At 37.7% G+C, this 25,136-nt stretch overlaps 1 protein-coding gene across 3 annotated transcripts in view; it reads right to left on the bottom strand.

Annotated features, from left to right (window-relative positions):
- Positions 1 to 25,136, bottom strand: part of Gask1b (golgi associated kinase 1B) — a 49,793-nt gene that overhangs the window by 20,984 nt on the left and 3,673 nt on the right. For all 3 annotated transcript variants that reach the window (XM_047567376.1, XM_047567377.1, XM_047567378.1), the window contains 2 exons: positions 23,825 to 24,969; positions 9,045 to 9,259 (listed from right to left, as the gene is read on the bottom strand). In XM_047567376.1, the coding sequence (XP_047423332.1) occupies positions 9,045 to 9,259; positions 23,825 to 24,734 (1,125 nt within the window). In that variant the 5' untranslated portion in view covers positions 24,735 to 24,969. The remainder of the gene's footprint in view (positions 1 to 9,044; positions 9,260 to 23,824; positions 24,970 to 25,136) is intronic.

Genomic DNA, 25,136 nt, shown 5'->3' on the forward strand with positions numbered 1-25,136 from the left:
CCCAGAAAGCTTTGCAGAGCAATGATCTGAGCTGGACTTTGAGGATGGACAGGTTGTGTTAGGAGCCGTGCTACAGTGAAGAACAGGCCAGAAACGTGACTTCAGATAGACCATGCTCTACAACACACACACAAAACACAAGGCAATGATGAACAGATGGAAAGGAAGTTAGAAGGTCAGGCTATGGCATTTCTTAAAAGCAATGATCTTTCTTTCTGTATAAACAATTCCACTGGACAATCAAACAGGAGATTAGGGGGAATTTTTCTTTAAAGAAAAATATTAAGTGAAAAAGTAGGATATAATTAGACTATCACCATTTTCCAATGCCTGGTGAATTTTTGGATCAATGTGAGTGATCCACATTGATGTTAGCATGAAAATGGCTAATATCATGAAATAACTAGATATTAAGTGTGTCCCAATAAAAGAATGCAGCACTATCTCTAATGAAGACTTGACAAAATAAATCAAAGGCGAATCTTATCAAGTCTCTAAATTTAATACCAATGTACATATTCCATAGACAAAAATATAGTACACGGGGAAGAAAAGTCACCACAGAAGTGCAACCAGCAAAATCCAGAGTGTAGCTCCACAAAACAAAGGGTCTAGTTTCTTCAATAAGTAAATGAGAATGGGGGGGAAGTGAGAGAAGTAGAGTCTATATATTAAAAAAAACAGCAGTCAATCACAAGGGTAGGCTTAATTTGATTCTGATTCAGATAAACTGAAATATATAACATTTATGAAACAATTAAGAATTTGACCACTGATTACATATTTGACTGGTATTGTTGCTACATTTTCTCTGGGGTATTACAATATGCTTATGTGTAATAATGTACTCATCTTCTAGTGATACATACTGAAATATTTTCAGATGAAATAACCTGATGTCACTGACTTGCTCCAAATTAACATGGCATAGGAAGTAAACAGGGTAGAGATGAAACAATGACTGTTGTGGTTGAGCGATAGGTACATGAGAGCTCATCATAATACCTTGTTATGTTTAATTTTTCCACTTGTTGGGGGGATGGTGCTGGGGATTGAACAGGGCTTGCACATGCCAAGCATGTGCTCTACCCCTAATCCTCCACAATAAATTTAATGCACTATTCTCCAAACCAATGGAAGTCCTTAGAGATTTTGATAAAGGACATATGATTAAAAGGGAAGTAGGAAAGATCAACTGAGCAATGATTTGCACTTTAAATGACATCTGGTGAAGACTACAGACAAGGAGATCAGTTGTGAGTCTCCTACAACACTTTGACCATATTGATGAAAGTCTGATGCGGGTAGCATTAATAAGAATGAAAAGGAAAAGGTGACAGAGGTGATTTTCAGGAACTGTCAAAGTTTGCTGCTACTTGACTATGAGGCACTGAGCAAAGGAAGATTAAAAGGTGACTAGTTTTTCATACCTGGCAGATTTTTAAAAAGTAATATCATAAATAGAAATAGGTTAAGTCAAGAGGGCAAATCATTAGGGAATGAGGTGACAGATTTGCTTCCAGACATCAAGTTGGAGCTGCTGAAGTGACCACATGCTATTTAAAGGAAACTGTTTAGCTATGCATGCATAAAAACGATAACCTTTGTGCTTTTTACTCAAAAACGATGACTCATTTAAAAATAAAGAATCATAAATTAAACATACTATAATAAAATTAATTAAATAAAGACAAATCTTCTTGGATCTAATATTAAAATAGCTCAAATCCTCCTTTAATAACAACAATTTCTTGGTATGGTTTAGCTGTTTCATTTACACTCTTTTCTCTGCAATAATCTGTTTCCTCTTCTCATAAGTTGATCTGTATACTTCTTCTCCATCACTTCTTTATCTACATACACTTAAACATAAAAAGCCAGAAAACATTCTAGGCACCCAATAAATATCAAGTATTTTGTCCAGTTTGCTGTGTTATTTTGAGCAGTACTCAGAAGAATGAAATTGTGATGTTATAATTTTGAAAGTCTTCTTAGGCCTTTTTAGATGAGATAAACATGATCTTATTAAGTAGCATCATTCATTATCTCAAGTAGCATCATCAATACTGAAATAATTTTCAATTTCACTGACAAAGTTATCTGTATACAATTAAAATTCTATAACAATTAAAATTCATTTCAGTTCTTAGCATGCCCACACCCAAAAAGTTTGAAGTTTGTCATTTGTGATGCCTAGAATCACACAGTCCCGAGATCTTTTACCTTAGTGAGAAACTCCCTGTAACGAAGCAAACCACTCAGAGTCTCTGATTCTCTCATACAAAGAAAGTGGGAAGATACCTTAACAAAAAAATAAAAAAGCAGAAATACATAATTCTCTAAACCCTCTAATCCTCAGCAATCTTTGCTCACCAAATCCCAGCCATTTCATCATGCTGACCAATATTGCCAAAGCTAAACCCCAAATCTCTTTGCCACTCAGAGTCAAGACATTATCTGACTACATCTCTTGTCATTCGTTAGCAAATAAGTAAGAAATGATAGCAGTTTCTTGCTTGGATTGATCAATAAGTACATGGCTGGAGGTCATTTAGATTGGCAATATTCTGGTTCTGTGAAACAATAAGACTGACCCAACTATTTGAAATCCCAATGTCTGAGACCCTGAAGTCCTATGCATCTGGCTGTCAGAGTCCCTCCTGTGTCCCTCCTCCTTCTGAAAGCTAGAAGTGAGACCTTTATCGCTGAGTAGAACGAGGAAAAGGAAGGAATGTGTGGGAGAATTTCAGAATCTTCCAGAAGGCCATAATCAGACTCTTTCTTTAGTACATAGAAAATTCCTGAAGAAACAAATATCCTTTTAGGAAAAAATAATAAGTTCCCTCATATTTAGAAGATAGTTGGTTGAAATTTTAACTTTTATTTTATCATAGCATTAAATGGAAAAAACAACCCACAGGATCAAAGGAGAAGGGAAGAGGTCAAAGATTAACACTTCTTAATCAAATTCATTAGATTCAGGAAATGATCTTTACAAGCCAGATTAAGAGGAAGGAAGAGGTAACAGAAAAGAGACCACTCTGAGGAAAAAGGCATACCAGTTCATATTGCGGTTTCTTGCTGAATGTTTGAACATAAGTTTATTACTCACAATTATCTGAGACAAAACTACCTTTAGGAAACAGGAAGTTTATGTAGGCATCATTTTTCCCATTCAATGAACTTTTTCACACTTTTAGCCCTTTTCTAGGATCCCTCTCTCTTAAAACTCTCTTCCTGTCCCTTGGGCTCACGTGATTTCTGTGTGTTCTTTCATTTCAACATTAAGTTTCACATTCTCAGTTCACATTCTCTAACCTCTAATTCCACAAGAATTGACAGCACCTTATTTCTTTCTGCAAAAGTTTAAGCTTAATTATGGTACTCAATATAGCCTATCATTATTTTTCTCTTATACCTAGATTGTATAACTCTTGAGGGCAGAGAGATGGTTTGGTTGATATTTTAACCACCAGCAGTAAAACTGCTCAGTATCTAGGACATATAACAACTGTTAAATTTAAGTGGAAAGAACTATGTAATGCTTTTTGCTGATGGTGAAAGCAAGTATCTCCCAAGATTGTTGGTCCCCTCTATGTGAATACCCATTAATTTCTCATTGAATAAAAAGCTATTCTTGGAAAATATATTTTACTTATACCATTAAATAGCAAAAATGTTGAACATTTTCTATTCATTTTAGTCTTTTATTTTCTAATCTTCTAATTCTCTCTCTTTAACAAAATTACTTATTCCTGTATTACAACTAAACTTTTATTTCTTCAGATTTTAACATTTCATATTTGGCACCTGGGGTTTAATATTTTAATATAACTAGGTAATTTTCTTTCATCCAAAAATGATTCCCTGAGTACTTGTGACATTTTCAGACATTCTTCTCTAACAGAAATGTTACAAAGTTGAAAAAGACAGGGTCTTGCCTTTGCGAAATTCACAGCTTACTGGAGAAAACAGACTAGTCAAATATAGTTAAACCCTAATAGACTGAGACCTACCATATAGGTATAAAAGACCATCAGAGTATTAAAAAGTGAACTTATTGGAATGACTTGCAATTTAAAGAATAAAATAAGTTTATTTAATTTTTATTTGCCTCTATTGTTATTTTTGGACGATCAATTTGTTTAAGTCATATGTTAAAATTTATTGACCTCCTATGTACCAAGTATTATTCTAATTGCTTTATTTACATGTAAAAAATTTAATCCTCTCGATAACCTTGTATTTAGGCATTATAATTGTCCTGTTTCTACAGATGAGGAAACCAAGGCAGAGAGAAGTTCAGTAACTTCTCAAGGCTAAGAAATTACTATCAGACAGGATTCAAATTTTGCCCCAAAACTCCCAGAGTCTCTTTTAACTATCGTACTACAATGTCCCTTAGATCAGAATACAATATTCTACATCTTGAATTTGTTCCTCTTAATTTACATAATCTTTGGAGAGAAGTTTGACCAAATCTTAGAAACTCGAACATTCTCTAGAATCCTTCTGTTTGTCTTCCTAACAGTGGAGAATTTTAGTCTATGAAGTTCATACCCCCTACACTTCAAGAATAAAAGGTTACTTGTGTCTCTCTCACATTTTACAGAGCCAGTAAATGGCAAAGCCTTTGTGAATGTGGATTTGTTAACTGGGTGAGACAAAAAAAAGGCTGTATACAGAAAAGTAACAACTGGGTTCTGTATTCCCTTGCACTTGCTTGAGTATCAGAGAGGAAGTGATTTTACTTTGCTTTGGGATTAATTTGTCTAAGATTATTCACAAAATTCATCCAATACATTCCTGAATACCATTTTCAAAAAAGCATATATTCTGATATTAAAATAAAATTTGCAGTGTCAATGATAAGAAACAATCTTGTGTACAAAATAATAACTATTTATAATGATACCATGACAAATGACCTCTTTGTTGCTGCATTCATTTGTTCAATAAACTTTTTCAATTAACATATTTCTATAAACATTTTATGATGCTAAATGTTGAAGTAAAAAAAGAAGATATGGTCTTATAACAACAAATTAATAAAAATTAATAAACAAATTCATAAACAAATTCATAAAAATTGAGATATGGCTATTGTTTGGATCTGTAATGTCCCTTAAAGGCCTATATGTTTAAGTCTTGGTCCCCAGGGTGGTGCTACTTGGAGATGGTAGAACTTTTAAGAAGTGGGGTCCAGTGGGAGGCCTTCAAGTCTTTGGGGATAATCTTCCAAGAGGATCATGGTACCCCAGTCTCTTCTTCTTTGACTTTTGGTCATGAGACAAGTTCTACCACACATTTCTGTCATAATGTGATTCCTCACCAAATGCCCAAAGCAACAGGATCAATCAGTCATGGACTGGAACCTGTAAAACTGTCAGCCCAAAATCAACTTTTTCTCTTCATAAATTGATTATTTCAAGTATTTGTTATAGTGATGGAAAGCAGATGAATGCAGACCTATAGGATTGATTTTCATGAGATATAAAAAGATTTTGTCAAACAATAAGAAAAAGTTATGAAATGAAACAAAAATGGCAATGGTTTGAATGAACAAAATAAATATTTGAAAACTGATATCCTCAATCTCACTCATCATGAAAAACTAAAAACTAAAAACAAGACCTCAACCACCTCCATAAGATTAGCAAAAACATTAATTATGCTTTCCACTTCTCTCAGTTGGCAAAAAGAGGGAAACAGGCACTTTCATACCTTACTCGTGGAATTATAAAATACCCCCAGTTTGAGTGAATTGGAGGGAGTCATCCAGGTAAGAAAGGACAACACATTAAAAAGACGGGTGCACATTCATTCCTATAAGGAGGTAAGAGATATCAAGATTTTGGTCACCAAATAAATGTGAGGTATCACAGAAGCATCTGTATGATTCTAAATGTTTTTCCGTAGAAAATTAAATGATGAAGGTACTATTCCCCCATGTAATGAACAGGAGGCAGCGTTGCTTGGGAGGTTGATTCTTGTTTTCTTTTGTTTCAGTCTTCCTTTCTAAACATTTTTATTGGCTCATTATAATTACACATACTAGTAGGATTTATTTTTACATATTCATACATGCACAAGGGAGTTTGATTCTTAAACCAAAATTCTTAAACTTGACTCACTCCTGTGCATATTATCTGCGTGACCCTAGCCAGGTTACCTCGTTTCTTTTTGCCTCAGTTTCTACATCTTTAAAATACTAAGAATGACAGTACTAATATCATAGGGTTGACAGAAGGATGAAATATGTTATTACTTTAGTGTTTAGAATCAAAGTACCTAGAAGAGTGCCTGGCACACAGCAAGCATTCTATGAATGTTAGATTATTAAGACTATTATTTCTCAAGGGATTTGAAATATTAATCTTTGTTGAAAATCCATCATAGTGATTTCACATGCCCAGATTCATCCATGAGATCACAGACAACCGCACAATGATGATAAAAGTTAATGATGCTCTCAGAAGGAGATTGTGGCTCACCTAGAATTAGTTCTTGCTCAGTCGGTGTAATGAATAGAGTGACCGGTAAATACCCGTCTTGTGAAAGCAGGTCTCTTCCTTCATGTTCCATCATATGCCTTAGAGGCAGGAAGCACTGCTGCTCCCTCAAGCAACTCTCCACTTCAAATATTATATTTATAATGTCTTAAATATTAAATGGGTATCACCAATCCCATATTCTGCCTCTTGCTTTCCCCATTCTATCTACAACCGCCCTATGATGCTACTTCAATTCTTCCTCCTTCACTATTTAATGGCAAAGTATTCTCCCCCATTTGACCTCAGAACAATAAAAATTTATATTCATTCAATCATTCATACATATATTATATTATATTTTCCTAACTAAACACTTAAAAAAACACCTGGAGTGTGGTAGTGGGAATAATTATCTTATTGAACTTTGCATTTCAACCAGTTTGCTATCTATTCATTATAGGTTAGTTTTTATGTCCATTGGTTTCAAACTTCAAGGTCATTACTTTCCATAAAAGTTGCTCCTTGGAGTCATTGATTTCTTCTCCTTTATACCTCCAGTCATCATTTTCAGGAACCCTAACATCTATACTAACCTATTTCCCAAACATCTGACCTCAAAGTAAGTTTGTTTACCTACTTTAACCCCAAGTTTCTTCACTTGTACTACATTTTATTGTTATTTTTTTTATTATACCAATTTGCTTCATTAACCCAAGGATAGTTTGGTAATTATTATACAATGATTGTGAAGAATATGTAATCTAGAGCTAGCTAGACTTGCTGAGATCTTATTTAGGAAATTCCTGGTTATATAACACTAAACAAGTTAGGTAACTACTGAAAGATATTTCTCTATGGCATTCCTGCACATCTCCTATCAAGTCTTGTTCTGCATTATTATTTTTTTCTTTTTTGCAATACTAAGGATCAAACCCATATGTCATCTATGCTAGACAAGCACTCTACTACTGAGCTACACCCCTGGCCCTTATTCTGCACTTATTTTTAAGAATGCTATTATAGTAAACAGCTTTGAAGGATCCCTCGTGCATCTCACTCTGGGTAATATAGCAGATTTATTTCCCAACCAAGATAGGAAAGATCATGTATCCTTCTAAGACAAATGGTGAGCAGGTTTGCTAGCAGCTCCTTTTAAGATGAGGGATTTCTTAAGCTTCAGATTCCTCATCCTTGACACAAACATTATCTGAAACATTTACTGCAGCCATTCTATATCACCCCCATGGAACTAGAGGGTCAAGGAAGCATGAGGCACATACCACTCGCTATGTCATGAGTAATAAAGTCATGTGTTTCCAACCCAGGATAGTGTCCCTCAAACTATAGCAGGCTATTTCACTTGCAAACAAAGTAAAACCTCACTCTTCATAGTTCTTGATAATAAATTATGCCTCAGTTTCTGTTCATGTAAAATGGAGAGAAGATGCCAGATCACAGAGATGACATGTTAATAAAGAGAAAAATGAGATAATGTGTATGGAATACTTAAAACCAGTCTAAGCCTCACAGCTGGACTCCAATTGCTCTTCAAGGGTGAGGTATTTGGTGACTACTGGCTGCCTCCTCCTCTGCTTCCTAGCTCACTCCTCATGGATCGCTCTGCACCACTGACTCCAGAGGTCCTTCTCTCCTACATCAAGTTCCTATTTCCTAGACTCTGCACTAAACTTGTTTTCTACTTAATTTTTGGTCCCTCTGTATCCCTTCCTTCTAGACACACACACACACACACACACACACACACACACACACACAAACACAAACTATCAAAAGGAGAATGTTTTGAAAATGTCCTACTAACAGTCCTAAATTTCCAGGAGATACTAATTAGCAGAACAACAGAAAACCAGTTTTCCAAATTGGAAGAAAAGAAAGGTAGTAATCAGAATGATAGGGTAGAGAGAGTCATGAGATCATCATTGAAACAAAGAAGAGTTATAAGTAACATATAAAATGTCAGGAGTCATCCAGTTCCATAGATGGTCAACATTTATTATTTTCCAATGTCAAATCTTAATAAAATATTTCCAGAAAACAATACTGAAAAGAAAAGAAGGGAATTGGTGGTTGTTAGTAGATGGCTGCTGACCACTGAAACACAGTGTGAGATGATGGAAAGCAGACAAACTTATACCACCAACAGATCCCAGGGTATCTCAACCTCAGCTTTTAGTACTTATGAGAACTTGGAGGAGGTACTTAATCTCACCAAACATCAGTTTACTCACCTTCCAAATGGAAAAGACTATTCCACATAGCTCAATAAATCGTAGCTATGATGGGCATGACTATTGCAGGATGATCAGTAAATTACCTCTTCACAAACTCATAAAAAGACTAAGGCACATTTATGATTGTCCCAAAAGAATGTAAGACTTTATAATGTGTACACTACACTCGCCAAATACAGCATTATAGAACTTAAGCTCTGGCTTCACAAAAACTCCAGGCATTAAAAATTTCTTAGTGCCAGGCTTATATAACTAAGGATCAGTCTTAGATAATGACCTGCTGACTTGATAAACTTACCTGCAGCAAAAAGTCAAAGAGCGCCATCTTGGACCACTCATGGTGATGGATTTCAGTGCAGCCCCATTCAGGTTTGGGTATCCGGCCATTCAGCCAGCACTTCTGTTTCAGCAACTGCTGATAAGTTCCCCAGGTGAGCTTGACTGAAGAATGGGTATCATTACTTGCTGGAGATAAAGATGAGTCCCAGAGAGTGACAGGGCATGGGCGGCCATCTATGGAATCAGATGGACAAATATGCTTTCAGCATTCTGTTATCGACCCTGTGCCTGCCCTTTATGCAGGATATTCACCGGCAATGCCTCCCTCTCTCACCTGTCCAAAGCAAGAGATTGATTAATCATATTTTATGGTCCCTTTGTCTTCTAAAGTTTCAATAATTTTATCCCTCAGTGATGCTTCCTGTTTTAAGTCTTACAAAGTGGAAAGTTATTGTTAGACAATGAAAAAAATTTTAAACAAAATACTGTATAGATGTGGAAGGAATAGGTTACTAACCACCAATAACAACGTCCTCTGGTTAATGTGGTTTTATTCCACATCTAAAAGCAGCCACCACAAAAAAGGAAAGAATCCAGACATTTATAATTGTCTATTCAATGTCTGAGTGGAGCTGCTCTCTATTTGTAATAACAACTGTCTGATTTTTCTGAGAACACATTATGATGTCAGGAAGAAAAAGAATTTTTAGAAGTCAAAAATTTCAAAGTGAAATTGTACGGTCCACACCAATCACTATAATCTCCAAAAAAGGAAGGAAAAAATTAAGAGGGTTATTTTTTTTCTTTTCTTTTCTGATAGAAATAGTGCAAGTCCGACAGTGCTCTGGGTAATGGATCATTTATCCACACAAAATCTCATGAAGTATATTTATAAGCAAATGCCATTTCTTCATGTATATGTGCACACACGATTTTTTCTCAAATATGTCACCGAACTGTAGTCTCACTCACTCCTGATAGAAGAGATGCAATCTCTTTCATTGCTAAACTGTATAAAGAATGATAAGCCCCAGTGAAGTCCTCATAAACAAGAAAGACATGATGGGGCACACTGAACAACACTTCAGGCTTACAACCAATAACATCATTCCCAAGGTCCCATTTCTGCCAAATAAAGTCACAGAGAGATGGAGTTGAACAGCTCTGCTTATAACTCAAAAATCAGTATCATGCTCTTGGGGAAAAAAAAAAAAAAAAACTGAATTACAAAGATCTGAAAAAGCCTACTTAACAGGCCTGAACAACGGAGACATCTGAAATAGTGGCTGGAATGTCCAGACATGTCCCAGGAATTTTTAAAAGCCCTTTTAAATAGCCTCAGATGTTCTTAACCTGTAACTTCATTCATTGCTAGCTAGAAACTTTTAATTCACCACCTTTTGGCCTTCTTCTGACATTCTTATCTATAAGAAACAGTCTTGTTCACTAACCATTCTTGTAACCTCAATAATTTTAATTGCATTCACATAATTGTTCTAATCACCTACATTCCAGCTTTATTCAAAAGGAAGTTTGCTCTCCCTTCACTTTGCAATTGAGGCCAGGGCATGTGAAACATCCTTTGAATTGTGCAATATCTGCCACAGTCATTGACACACAATTAAGAGAAAAACAGAAAAAGAAATATGAGCTGTCACTAGAGAATTTCACTTGTAAGACTCTCTCTCCTTTCCTGTCTTTTCACTTTATTAAATGATTTGGAGCTTCTGGGACCTAATTGTTTTCTTATATAAAATTATGTTAAATATGTGGACCCCAAATATATTGCCAGTGAAAAGGGAGAGAGACTAAATCCCAGGTGAAATCAGCCCATCTTATGGTGGCAGATCCTTCTGGATCACTTTAACCAAATAAGAACAGAAAACAGCTCAACTTTCCAAGACCTGTGCTTCAGATGTCTGAAGATGAGCAACAGTGAATGGGGGTGGAGGCTGTGCAACTCCATCCTTGTGACTTTCTTTGGCTGAAACAGGGCCTTGGGAAAGATGTTACTGGCTTTAAGCCTGAATTGTCGTTCAATATGCCCTATCATGGTCTTTCTTGTTTACGAGGACTTCACTGGGGCTTATCATTCTTTACACAGTTTATCAATGAAAGAAATTGCTTCTTTCACCCTACTGTGATTCCCAGCACAGCTAAATAAATAGATAAACACCAAGAAGCTCTATTAGTATATTTTCACCAAAGTTATACACAAATAGCACTTTATAGTTTAAGGAGTAGGAAGTACTCAAAGGGAGTTGAAACCTAATACAGAACTTTGACAACACAGATGAATACACAGGACAGACAGGACCACAGAGTTTCCTTAGCAATTCATACAAGGCCCTCAGCTGAACAAGGAAATGCTCAGCATAAACAATTGAAGACTTGACTTTTTCCCCCTCCCTTCAGAAATATCCAGGGTTTTTTTGTTTTTGTTTTTGCGGTGTTGGGGATTGAACCCAGGGCCTTATGCTTGTGAGACAAGCACTCTACCAACGAAGCTATCTCCCCAGCCTAGTATTCAGATTTTATTGTAAAAGTAAATTCCCTCATTTCAGGAAATGTGGAAAAACTTAAAAAAGCATAGCTAAAAAAAACAAAATCACCTATAACCCAGTAATTGGTTCTGTTATATGTATATTTACATCTAGTACTTTCCTATCCCTTTCCTTCTCACTTGAATATATAAAAAGCTTTTAGAAGTTTAAGAAAAAGAAATAACTTATGACTGGAGCTCAGACTCTGAAAACCAACAGACTTTTGGAATTCTGGTCACTTTACTTAGATGTGTCACATCAGATGAGTTATATAACCCCTCTGACCCTAGTTCCCTTCTTCTGTGAAATGGAGCTGATGCCTATCTTGTTGGGATTAAATGAGTTCACGCCTTTAAAATTCTCTCCTCCTTTTATCATTTCCTCATGGTGAAAACATTCAGAATTTTTTCATCTAACTTGTTGAAGTATACAGTACATAATTGTTACCTATAGTCAACCTACTGTGCAGTGGCAGAGGTGGGATCGATATATGTAATCTGATGTGAATATTATGCCAGGTACATATGTATCAAAGTACTACATGGTTTTTACTGATATGCATAATTTTTATGCTTTTAGGTATCAATTAAATAAGAAAAAATTTAAAAATAAAAAATAAATGAAGCTTTCAACCTGGTGTCTAACATAAACACATCCCCAGAAATATTTTGTGACGACTGTTACCACATACATACATTATTCAGTCACATAATACATCAATAATTCATCAGTCTTCAACTGATCTTTATTGCTTCTTGAGCATTTACTGTCAATGTTTTAGAATCCAAAACTAAATGCATAAAAAAAATAAATGCCAGTATACTTTTGCTTTCATGGAGTTTACATTTCTACCAAGGAAAAGAAGCAAAACATATGCAAAGAAAAAAAACTATTTGGAATTATCTTACAAAAGTTTATTATGAATGCTGAACTGGAAGTTCATATGGTTTTCAAGTGTCAGAGTAATCTTATTTTCTTGATATTTTTCAACCATTTAAAATTGCAGAAACCACTCTTAGTTCATAAAATAAAAATAAGGACCAGGCCACCTTCAGCCCACACCCGCTACTAGGCCATGAGTTTACTATATTTCATTTACCATTTCTCTACTTTAGACCAGCAAATTTCTTTTGGAGCAAAAAGTGGGTAGTGGAGCTCAATCCCAGGGCCTGTGCATATAGGTAAGGATTCTATTTCTGAGCTCATCAAAGTCTTCGCGTGGCACAGTTTTTGAACCAGCAATTAAAAAAATGTTCTCAAACTGCCAAAGGTGATGTTCAACTGAAAAAATAATAGCTTTTCAATTAATATCCTGTGGTTTTTCTCTATAGCCATCCATGTCCTCTCAGCAAAATATTTTGAATGCTGACGACCACATAAAGACATTCGTCCCTGGCCTGGCAGGAATTCATGCACCTCAGGAAAGGGAATTTCCAGAGCATATGAAGGACGTGGGGAGAACACCAACATGCAGACTTTGAGTCCAAGATGGCGAGGTTTTTTTTTTCCACATTCCTTCCCAGGGTTTCTTGCTACATGTGAGTATGTCTGGCCCTTGTAGGGAATAGCATAAGTCAGTATGGCTCAGGATCTCAGAGAAGTACTCAGTACTATGAGAAGAACTCCACTTTATATAAAATATGGCTTTTAAAAGAATTAAATGAACTTTGATAGATTTGAAGCAATGACAGAAAAATACCTCTGAAAACAGGTATCTGGTTCAAGCAACTTGCCCTGAAGTGTTTGGGGGATGAGGCCCATTCATCTCCTCACATTCAGGTTTGTCAGAATGATGCAGTACTGTACTCTCTGGAGAAATTTTAAGAGTGAAGAGATAAAATTCTAACTGTCAGAGTGGTGAGAAAGCAGGTTTTAAAAGATATGTGGGTGTTCATGTGAATTAAAGGTTACACAGCTGTCTTTAAAAATGAGACTTGCCAGTAAAACTTTTATCCGATATCTGAATATTTCCCTTGAATTCTGATGTTCTCTCAAGTCATGTTTTTATTCAAAAGCACAAAGAAGACATCCTTATGAAAAGATGAACATGAAAATTAACCGGGAATGAATGCTTTGCACAATCTTCTTTGTCTAGATTTATTAAGTGCCCTTCACTTTGAACATTGGCTGACTGGTTTTGTTGAACTATAGGTGAATGCTAAGCATGTTGGGCAGAGTGCTAAATGTCTGTCAGTATTTGTTATTTTGCAAAAGTGAGTAAAAATGTACTGAGCTCTGAAATCAAAAGTCCCTTCTATTGCATGAACCAATTTCCAAGACTCCCCCTGACCAAGATATAAAGGAAAGGACAGTCCAGCTCAGATGGTTCACCGTCTTTGAAAACAACTCTATAAAACTCATTAAAGAAAACAAAGACTAGGCAAAACTTGTGGAGCATCTTTGCTACAGGAAACAAAATCTGTCGCGTTCCATCACAACTGTCAACAAGGCACTGAGGGAAACTTCTCATGCTTCAGGTCTCCTATTGGAAAAGTCAATTATTAACAGTGAATCAACTCTCATGATACTGTAGCAGGTGTCTAAGTGTTAAGTGAACCCTTAATACTATCAGCTCTCCTTTTCTACTATGTTTATTGCTATGGTTTGAATATGTTGTGTCCCTCAAAAGCTCATTTTTGAAACAATGCAAGAAATTTCAGAGGTGGAAATGATTGAGAGATATAATCTCATCGGTGGATGAATTCACTGACATGGATTAACCAGATGATAACTGCAGGCAGGAAGGGTGTAGCTGCAGGAAATAGGTCACCAGGGCATTACTTTGGGCTATATATTTTGTCCCTGGTGAGGGGAGTTTTCTCTCTGCTTCCTGTAACCATGTCCTTCAGTGCCTTCCTTCACCATACTCTTCTGCCATGATGGTTTGCCTCACCACAGGCCCAGAGCTATGGAATCAGATATCTATAGATTGAACCTCTGAAATCTGAGCCAAAATAAGCTTTTTCTCCTCTGTATTGTTTTTATTAGGTCTTTCAGTCACAGTGGCAAAAAAAAAAAATCTAACATAAACACTTATCACAATAAGACTTTGGCAATTAAAGAAGTATTAGACTGAAGTGAAAAAGCAGATTAAGCTCTCTTGGCATGAGGATGGTGAACATAAGCAAGTTAGTATGAGGAAAGACAGAAGAGGAATATAAGGTTTGTGACAGTCTTGAGGGAGGAGTGACTGAAAATTAGATGAAGTTTTATATATGCTCAGTATTTTAGGTATTGTTGATTCACTTATTTAATAAGTATTATTCACTTATTCATCAGGTATTGTAGACTTATAAGGATCTACAAGCATCCCTTGATACTGATATGGACCTATTTGTTCTCAAGTATGGAATAGAAAGAATTCAGACAGATGGCTGTACTGAAAATGGTGGCCTTGTAAGGTCCCACTCCCAGGCAAGTTTGAAGCCTTTGAGTTTAGTAGGAGCAGACAGGTACACCCAGAAGTCCAAGGTGAATGAATGTTTTGAAGGAAACAAGTGAAGAACTAAAGATGGAGCTCTTGTCATAAAACCAAGAGATCCAGAAGTGCTGAGTCTCAGTAAGGTGATCAGATGCCCAAAATCATAAGGGAAAGAATGTCTGCTGAAAAGGAACTAAAAGTTGGGTGGAGTCAGTGGAGTTAAGAAAGGAGTCACAAGTCATCAATTCCAGCCCTGGTGTTCTTACTGGTCTCCACAAAGGCACTAACTTCCCCCAGATGAGAAAAGAGTACCTTCCAAATGCACCTGGGCAGGCTCTTTTGACAACCCAGTAAAACGGTAAATACTTAATCAGTTCTACTTTAAAAAAACAAAGTGTCCTTCTTTGTTCTGAACCTTTGACGAATGGGCAGGAACTTCTACTTTCTAGGCCTGACCTGGACATCCGCTACAAAAGACTTCTCCTATATAAATGGAAACTCCCAGGCTCTTCCTGTCACAATGTTCCATTAATAAAAAAAAAAATAAAAAAAAAAAACAGGAATTACATTTGACTTCCAATGGTGACTATGCCAGAATACAAAGACAATCACTTTTTGCAGACAAAGTCACATTGCTAGAATGATCTGTTCCTTAGGGATGTAGTGCATATTACAGTAATTCAAGGAGCCATTAATTCCTGACCTGAGCAACCCTCCAACAATGCAAAGCCCATTACATCACTCCCCTCTTCCAACCCTTCAGTGATTTCTCATCATCTGCAAGATAAAGTCAGTGGTCCTTACGTGAAAATAAAACATAACTCACTCTTTACTTACCACAGTTATCTCACTTCATCCCTGCAAAGCCCTATTTCCAGTTATTCACAATTATTTGCAGTTTCAAACACATGCTTCCTTCACAAGTTTTCAAATCTATTCTCTCTACTCTGTCTACACCCATCGCATCTCTTACTCCGCCCACATTGACCTTTAAGAGCCAATTACCTCTACCAAAAGTCAACTTATACATTCTACACTAAATTCTCGATTGCTCTCTGGGCCTGTAGGACCTCCTAAAAGTATCTCCATTGAGTTTATCATATCCTTCTAGTATGGTGAGTTTGCTTAGCTGTCTGTTGCCTTCCAGGCTGACAGCCCTGTGAAAACAGACATCGTTGCTTAGTCATCCTTGCATCTCTTAAGTTCTGAGCAATATCTAAACCAAAGAGAGCACTCAAAATATTTGATAAATGAATAAAATTTTCAGAACCCCACAATGTTCTTGGCAATGACCAATTGACCCAGAATAAAACTTTAGTTGTTGTGACATCCTGGAAATCTGTGATTTCAGGGGCCTTACTGTAAATGAATTGAGAAGGATTAGAGGAAAAAAATAAACAGATCCTGGAATGTAGAGAGGTTTCCATGTCCTCATTCTGTGCAGCTTGTGTTCAATCATTCATTCCCAAGTATCCATGATTCTGTGAGATATGGGAACAAGGAAAAACCAAAGTGGTAGAAACATCCCTGCCTCTCACCTCCTGACCCCAGATCACCGTCATGAGAAAGAGAAGGGTTAAGACATCAAAGACCTGTTCAGTAATTAGACCACAGATAATAGAGAAAGCAGGTTGTAATCTGGATAGCTGATTAACAGGGAAAGCCACAGGCACCATTCTTGGAGGTTAACATGGGATGTGAGGGACAACCAGAGGCAGTAAGGCACAGTGAGGAAAAGCAAGACTACTGGGTCCTCCCAACTCAGGTCTGTCGCCCAGCCCTACCATGCACTACCTGTGCGCCTTCAGAGGACATATGTACATCTCCAAGCCTTAGTTTCCCCACTGGAAATCTGTACAAGAATATCTGATATATGGGACGATTGTGAAATTGAATGAGGTAAAGAATGTAAAGTGCTTAGCACTCGACAACTGAGAGATATTACAATTCACTATTCCAAGGAGTTTGTTTACATAAAATTTTTTAGGTGCCCATTTAGTTCAAGTAAACATCAATCCAGATAAATAAACTAATAAAATCTAAAGAAACATATCACAGAGCTAAATCAGTTTCAAACTGAATGAAAATAAAAGGCAATATTTATGAGTATGTGTTAGGCCCTGTTACAAATATTTTACATATATCAACTCAATTCTGACAACATGTCTAAGTAGTGTTATTATCACCATCCCTATTATACCAATGAAGAAAACAAAAGTACAAAAATTAAGCAACTTACTTCTGGTCAAAGGGCAGAAGTGACAGAATCAGGATTCAAACTCAGGAGGTCTACATTGCCAGTCTACACCCTTAACCACATAGCTATGTGAATTAGAAACTGCAATGCTTTTCCCTAGTACCCAGGACAGTGCTTAACACATAAAAGTAAATGCCATTGTCCCTCAACTGACTGCAACTGAATTGGACTGAAATTGTAATATTTGCCCATTAACTCAGGAAGGAAGTCTTACTGCACCTGTGTGGTCTTTAGACTAAGCCAGATCTGCAGCAGAGTCAGTCCTCTTTGATAGAGGTCATGCCCTTGAACTCAGAAAGTACTGAGTGAATTCTGAAATCAGTGGCAGTAAGATTCCGTCCAGGCCACTGAACTCTCCCAGTGCCCATTACTGTCAGTTCCATGAGGGTGGGGATTCTTGACTATTCTGTTCCTTTATGCAACCCCAGTGACTAGAAGAGTGGCTGGGACATAACAGGTGCTCAATAAATATTTGTTAAAGTAATAAAGATAAATGTGATCCTATAGAAGGAAACAGATTGCATGGAGTTAAGGAGCAAGCATTCTTTCACTGTGGGTGCTGTGACAACCATTCATTGCCCCTTCTATCCCAGCCATGTGTGAGATCAAGGGACAAATTCCAGAGGCACAGCAGAGAAGGTTGCTTGGCTCCCCCAGTTTGCTTATGAAGGTATGTAGTGAGCAAACAAGATTTCTCTGCAGCAGAGCGCTGCTGAGAATGGATGCTCAGTAAACTTTTGTTCACTGATGAATGCAAGTATTAAGCAGACCAGCTCAATTTGATTGCTAAAGAAATAGCCTTGGGGCTTCTCTGATAAAGAATACAATATGCATTCAATCCCAGTTTTCAAAATTAAACATGTTTATATACTTCCAAATAAATATTTTAAGAAAGTTTGCAGATGTGTTAAAGATTTCTAAGATTTGGAAGCCAGCATGTTTCTAAAGTCGTAGGGGCATCTGAGTTATTCTCAAAACTCCCTTCTCCCTTTTGGGCTCTGTCCTCACCTGAAAGACTAAAACTATGAAATGTGAAGCTGCCATCCTATCCCATCTCTCAGTCTTGGCAACTGTACCATCCAGAACTCACAATGCTGCTCAAATGGACTTGAAAAGACAGTGAAAAATACACAGTGTCTTTTTCCTACTCTATAATAAGGAGCAGCAATGCAAGTTGGAAAACAGTGAGCGACTTGGGATCTACAATGAATTTAAATGGAAGTTTGTGGGGTGCCTGTAGTTTGTCATCTAAGCAGCCTGCCACACAGAATTCCTGGAACTAGGCTACCTTAATTCAGTATGACAGTTCTGTGGCAATAAAGCAGTATCCTAAAAATAAAGCCTACATAATGCATCTTCCATGCTGGGCATGAAAAATAGTACAATGCTTAAATGCTACCCAAATGGTGTCCCTCGAGATTCATTCACATTTCCGTGACTATGAAAACGATGGAGGAAGCTTTGGCAAAGATACTAAATCAAAGATCACAGAAGGGTACTGGATTTTCTTTTCTTATGCTCTTGACTTTTACATGGACATAGTCTGCTTTGCCTTCGTCTAGACAAATAACTTTAATCTATTTTGTTCAAAAAGGTTATCTAAATGTATCAGCACCATACAGTGTCTGGTGGCTTTTGCAATGATTTGAGACCCTTACAAGGACAGAATGGCAGAAAACAAACTGATACAGTCAGTCACATTTACATACATATGGTTGTTCATAGTAAACAAAATCTGTTAAGTACTGGAGCAATGACTTGCATTAAAAAAAATACTTGTAGCAGTGTTCAGAGTCCCTTGAGTAAGAAAATTAACAAAATTATATTGTGGAGTTGAAAAAAGAAATTAAACAGAAATCTTGACAAACTAGTAAAGTCAGAAACTACCATGCTAAAATTTGGACATTTTTTCAATATCCCATAATTACACCAAATTATACTTGAGAAATGATGTGGGCTAACAGAAGCAACAAGTTGAGACATTAGTATATAGAAGAGTAGGATAAAAATTGCAGTTCCTCTGCTCACTAACTAGGTGATGGGGAGATTTTCATGACCTTGCTGAGCCTTAGCATGCCAATATTTAAAATAATAGTAACATCTGTTGTACAGATTTGTTAAAGCATAATAGACAAAAGACATCACATATGGTATAGTCACAATCTGATGCATAACACTGTATTCTTTATAGATTTATAAATTTATAGATTCACAATTGAATATAGATTCACAATTGAATCTTACTGCAAAGAAATGGAATTGTTTTTTGAAAAAGGACACTTGAAGATGCTCAGTTGTGCATGTCCCTTATACACATGGAATGAGAATCTGCACCAGTGATAATGGCTGGATTTTATACTGTGGTACACTGCTGTCACTTCCTACCTAATTACAACCTTGCCTTTCCCCAAGTATACCCTTCTCCTTTTCCAGGATATCTTTGAAGTAACACCTGTTAGAAAATGATCTGATATACAGTATGAAACTCATCAGACCACCAATTTTAAATATGTCTATTTGTATATGCAGAAGAATCATCTAGAATTCATCATTATAAAACCAAGAACTTGTCCCAGATTAACCTGAGCTAGTGACACTGTGATGACTGGATCACCCACATGAGTTTTATCAATTTAAAAAAAAAATCTGAAGATGGATGTCACACTGACACTCCCCAACTTACCATGATCCAACTTACAACTTTCAGTAGAAAGTATGCTTTGAATTTTGAATTTTGATCTTTCCTGGGCTGGTTATACATCATCTATATTCTGCTATGATTCTGGGCAGTAGCAGTGCCCAGAATCACCAGGATAGACAGCAGATACCTGACAGTGTCCTGCATTGCTAGCATTTCTGGATACTGTATGGTGAATTTCATATCCCATCATGCACACAAAATGCCCAAATGTGTATATACCTGAGCCAGTATTATAAAACAGGCTTAGATGACTGCCCAATTATTGACTCATGTGGGTGATCACATGGGCTAGCTTATCATTTTTAAGTTCAGACAGGCCAAGCTACACTGTTCAGTGGTTAGGTGCTATGGTTTAGATATAAGGTGTCCCCCAAAAGCTCATGTGTGAGATAATGAAAGGTTTAAAAGTGAAATGAATGGTTTATGAGAGCCTTAACCCAATCAGTGAAATACTGTTAATAGGGATCAACTGGGTGGTAACTATACTAAGATAGAATATAACTAGAGGGAAATGGGCCCTTGGGGTATATACACATTTGTATCATAATTGCTTAACCATCTATTCCTTACCACTAGTCTCTAGGTACAGAGATATTACCTGTTTTATTTATTGTTTATAATTCTGGATCCTCATGGAGAATCTGGCACACTGTAGGTTTCAATAAATATTTTGAAGTAATGCAGAAATGGATTCTTGGGTTATTCTACTAACTCTGAAGTATAAATCTATAAGTGTCTCCAGTTCCCAATACTCAGAATAAGTACTACCAGTTTTGGTCTAAAATACAGGCTGGGCTTTCTCCTAGAGAACTCATGAAGAGTTGATTGTGAAGGTAATGATAAATGTCCATGGCTGTCTTTTTAAAATGCTATGGTCTGTTGGCATTATCCTGTAGTATTATTCAATAATGGACTTTCTGTAAGAGGAACAGTAGGATTTAATTTAATATATATTTCTTCAATGATCTGGCTTGATGTAAGAATATATCTTTAAGTATCAGGGAGAATAGGTAGCCAGCAAATCCTCTACGTAATATGCCCTAAATATTATTTCTGTTCTTTGGCTTTTAATGTTTATGAAAATCAATTCATTTCTAATATAAAACAAGCAATTATGATACAAATGTGTATTATACAACATGATGATATAGAATGAGCCACAAATTGGAGATCGATAAGATCTATTTCCTCCTTGGGTGGACAAACAGCTAAGACAGAGAGCTAAGCTTGGACTAAGAGAAAAGTAGAAGGGTTCTGGAGGGAAACTTCATACTTTTGTGCAAATCAGGAGAAAAAAGACAAGTTAGGAAGAGTCCAGGAAAGGATAGGTAGAGAGAGGTACTGAGAACCTATGATTGTCCACATCATGACCAGAACTGGTCTATGTACTTTGCCTAAGAGTAACAGTTTAAATGCATAGAATTATATTGTACAGAGTGTTTAAAATTGTATACAAACCACTTCATAGGTTCCTGAGGAAATCGGCCTGATTTCATGACTCAAATAACTAAATGGGAGAAGACACCCCAAAGAAAACAAAGAAAGGTCTGGCATTGTTTGACATGTAATCTTGGAGATTTAACTCAAATTGAGTCACATCACTATATGACCTTACTGATTTCTTTCCATCACCACTTAGGTATGAATGGAGAAAGGAACACTCAGAACATATTGGAATTATAAACCCCTCCTTCAAATTGAATCTTTATTCTCCACAATGCTGGAAATTTAGAGCACAGAATCAAATATCTAAAATCTAAAAGGAATCTTGATAACCAATTTTTGATTAAGCCATCAAGAAACAATGGCTTTAGTCATAGGTTTTTAACATAAAGAAATAATCTTTGAGGTTCAAAGGTTATGTGAGAAATTCAATTAACTTGGTCCTTCTTGTGCTTCATGTAGTAACAACCATAGCCAATACTTATTGAAGATTAACTCTATGCCAAGAACTAAGCGTTTTCCATGTCTGAGCTAACAACCACCTTCTGAGGTAGGCAGTATTGTCAAGCTGAGGAAACTGAGGCGAAGAGAGATACTGCAACATTTCCAGGTTATACAGCTGGAAAATTCAAGCCCAGACAGTTCAGGTCCAGAGCCCAGGCTCCTAACTATTACTTTATCGTCTCAATTTCCATTCAAGAGTGTCCTCAGGAAACTCAAAGGATATATCAGTTTACCCAGCCTTGTGATATATCCAAAAGTCCACCTTCTCTTCTTTGGAAACTTTATGATATGAAAATGAATGGCAAAAAAGCATTAAAAGGGGGACACTGTGCCCTGCTTTGCTAGGACAGCCTCCATGCATGCTTGTCATCCCAATGCCCACCAATAGTCCTTTTTACTCTCAGGTGTTCCAATTTGAACAAATTATACAATCACCCAAGTCTATTGGTTAAGAGGTTATGTTCTGAAGTTTGTTGGCCTTGTTTGAATTCCAGCTGAGCCAGGTTCTAAGTGTGCAAGATGAAGCCAACTATTTTGCCTGATAAGCCTCAATTTTCTTATCAACTAAGTGAGGATAACAATAGCACCTACTTCATGGCATCATTGTGAGAATTACAGGCATCCATGAATGTGTGCACTATACAAATCAATTAGTATAGTGCCTAGCAAATGGTGTACTCATCAAAAATTAGCTTTTACCAACATTAGATTAAATGTTTGATATGAGTGACATTGAGATTATGGTAGACTACTTTGTGAACTTGAGATATCAAAATGTACCTGTGAATCTTGAACACTTAGCCATGAAGGAGTATAAGAAAGACCAATAAGCAAATCTTTAGTACTTTAAGAACTATCCATTCTAAAACTAAATTATAATCCCAAAGTTAATGGAATGGTGGTTTGGTTTTCAACTATTCCCAATAACTTTAATATGTTCCATTCCAGCCTCCCTGGCAACCTCCCTGAAAAACTAAAGGTGATGCTAACAGGAAGAAAGGGTGCATCCTGTGAATTTACAATCTCCTTGGGGGAGCTTCTCAGCCTCTTGGGTCAACCTGAATCCACAGGTATAACCTCTGGGATGATTCTGCATTCAAGCACAAGCCACTCACTTGCTATACTTTGGATTCAAATCCTGGAATAGCTTCAACATTCAGAGAATATCCTTTATGTGGTATGGCAGGATCACAGACCAATACTTTCATCTACAGCTGTAGTAACTGGCTATCTATCCTAGAACCTATCAAAATATTTGTCTCCCAAGTAGAGAGAATCTTGGAAAACAGGCTCAATAAACCCTAGTATGAAACTTGAAGAAACCACATGGCTAGTTAGTACGGTTTCTTCCTTTTCTTTTCTTCCTTTTCTTCCTTTATTTGTTAAATAAAGGTGTTAAATCCATTTGTGGAGCGGGGGAGAATCAAGGCATTGACTCTAGCATGGTCTGGCTCTGGACCTCTTGAAAAGATTCTAGCTACTGAACAAAGATAATTCATTTCCTCTTACTTTTAAAAACTTCCAAAGAACAAAATTCTACTTTCATAGTATCTTAGAATAACATGCCTGACTGTCAGCAAGTTCTGTGCCTCCACCCCTCCACCCTGGCTTCCTCTCCTCATCATGCAAATTGCCACTGGCTTTAATTAGATTTAATAAGCCACTGGGAAGTGCAGCAGGGAAATGGAGAGCAAAGATTACACAGTGTGGGCTTACTCTTGCATGTCCAGCACAGCATTTCGCTGGAACTCTCATATCCTCCCAGGCTGGGAAAATAATGAATGCCAAGCGTATGGAAAGACAGGCTGCTGCTGCTGTCCAAATGTGAAACGTGGGTGGAGAGAAATCATTTAGAAAAAGAGTAAGGGAAAAGGGAAAAGGAACCCGAATCCCCAACAGCTGCAAATAACGAAACATGTGAATCTTTTACCTCGGATGAACTCTGATTTCCTGCTCACAGAAGGCAGGGTTCTGTTGAGTCCCAGGATCCTGTCCAGGTGGAAGGCAAACACCTCACTCATGTCCAAGGGCTGCTTGAGCAAGCCACAGGGGTTAGGGCCACAATGAGGCAGTGAGCCAGCTGTGCTCCCCTCCAGCACCAGCAGGCGGGCACCACTTCTTGAGGACACAGGCTGAAGGCCCGCTACTGCACCATCGGCCAACAGGCGCATTGTGCGGATGTCTTCTCTGCTCAGCCACGAGGGGGCGCTCTCGCTGTAGATCCGGATGTTGCTCTCTCTGGCCTTGGGCAACTGGAAGTCCAAGACCCCAGCTCGGACTCCAGGACCCCGCACCAACCTCCAGGGTCGTTCTCCAACCTTGGCTAGGATTCCTCCCTGAGCATACGCAGGCCCTTCAGCATCAGCTGCCCTTCCAGCTTCCTGTGGCTGAAGGGATGGTCCAACCAACGCCTCATGACCAGGGATGGCAGATGCAACTGCATATTTCTTCCTGCGCTTGGGTTTCACAGTGCCACGGATATTGGCAGGCTTACTGCGCTTGGAGCGTAGGGTAATGTACACCACATTGGGCTGCAGGGTGGTCCCATTGCCCTGGGACTCGGGAGGAGCCAGGGTACCATCCAGGGGGATCTCGGGAAAGGGTGCCTCTGCAGAGTCACGGCTCCGGGATGGCCTCTTGTCAGCTGCTTGTCCGTGCTGGATTGAGGCTCGCCCCACCTGGCTTACCAGGAAACCCAGGTAGATGGCACAGGCAGTGCCCAGCAGGAGGTTCCTCCTGGTCCTGGGACGCCGGCTGCTCCAGAGTTTACGCACCCTCGGGACGCACAGGGAGCAGATGAACCAGTTTATGAGTTGCCCTGGCTTGTCTGGACAGGTCATTTCTCTGCTGTATCCACATGTTGAACAGAGTTTAAGGTCTTCAGTTGACTCCTGCTGATAGGATGCATGGTTTCCTGAATTCAGCTGTCCTGTCAGGTTGGTTATCTAAGTGGTCTCCAGTGGGTAGAAGTGGAAGGGAAGTCTTGGTGATAGAGCTGGGAATGTTTTTGACACTCGCCACAACAAACCTTTTTAAACTCCTATCAACCTCCCCAAGGAGAAATAAGAGTTGATTCTGGGAATGAATGGAAACAGAGTTAAACAGAGTTGAGTCACATCTCAAGCCATTTCAGTTCCTCTACAAGAGGACAGAAAAAAGTAACCCTTTCCTCCCATAAATTTTACCACTAAATATGTAAAGTTTAAAAAACTGAAAGCAAAATAGATGTGTAGGTTTATATT

This window comes from Sciurus carolinensis, chromosome 10, assembly GCF_902686445.1.
Source record: "Sciurus carolinensis chromosome 10, mSciCar1.2, whole genome shotgun sequence".
In the NCBI taxonomy this organism is placed as follows: Eukaryota; Metazoa; Chordata; class Mammalia; order Rodentia; family Sciuridae; genus Sciurus; species Sciurus carolinensis.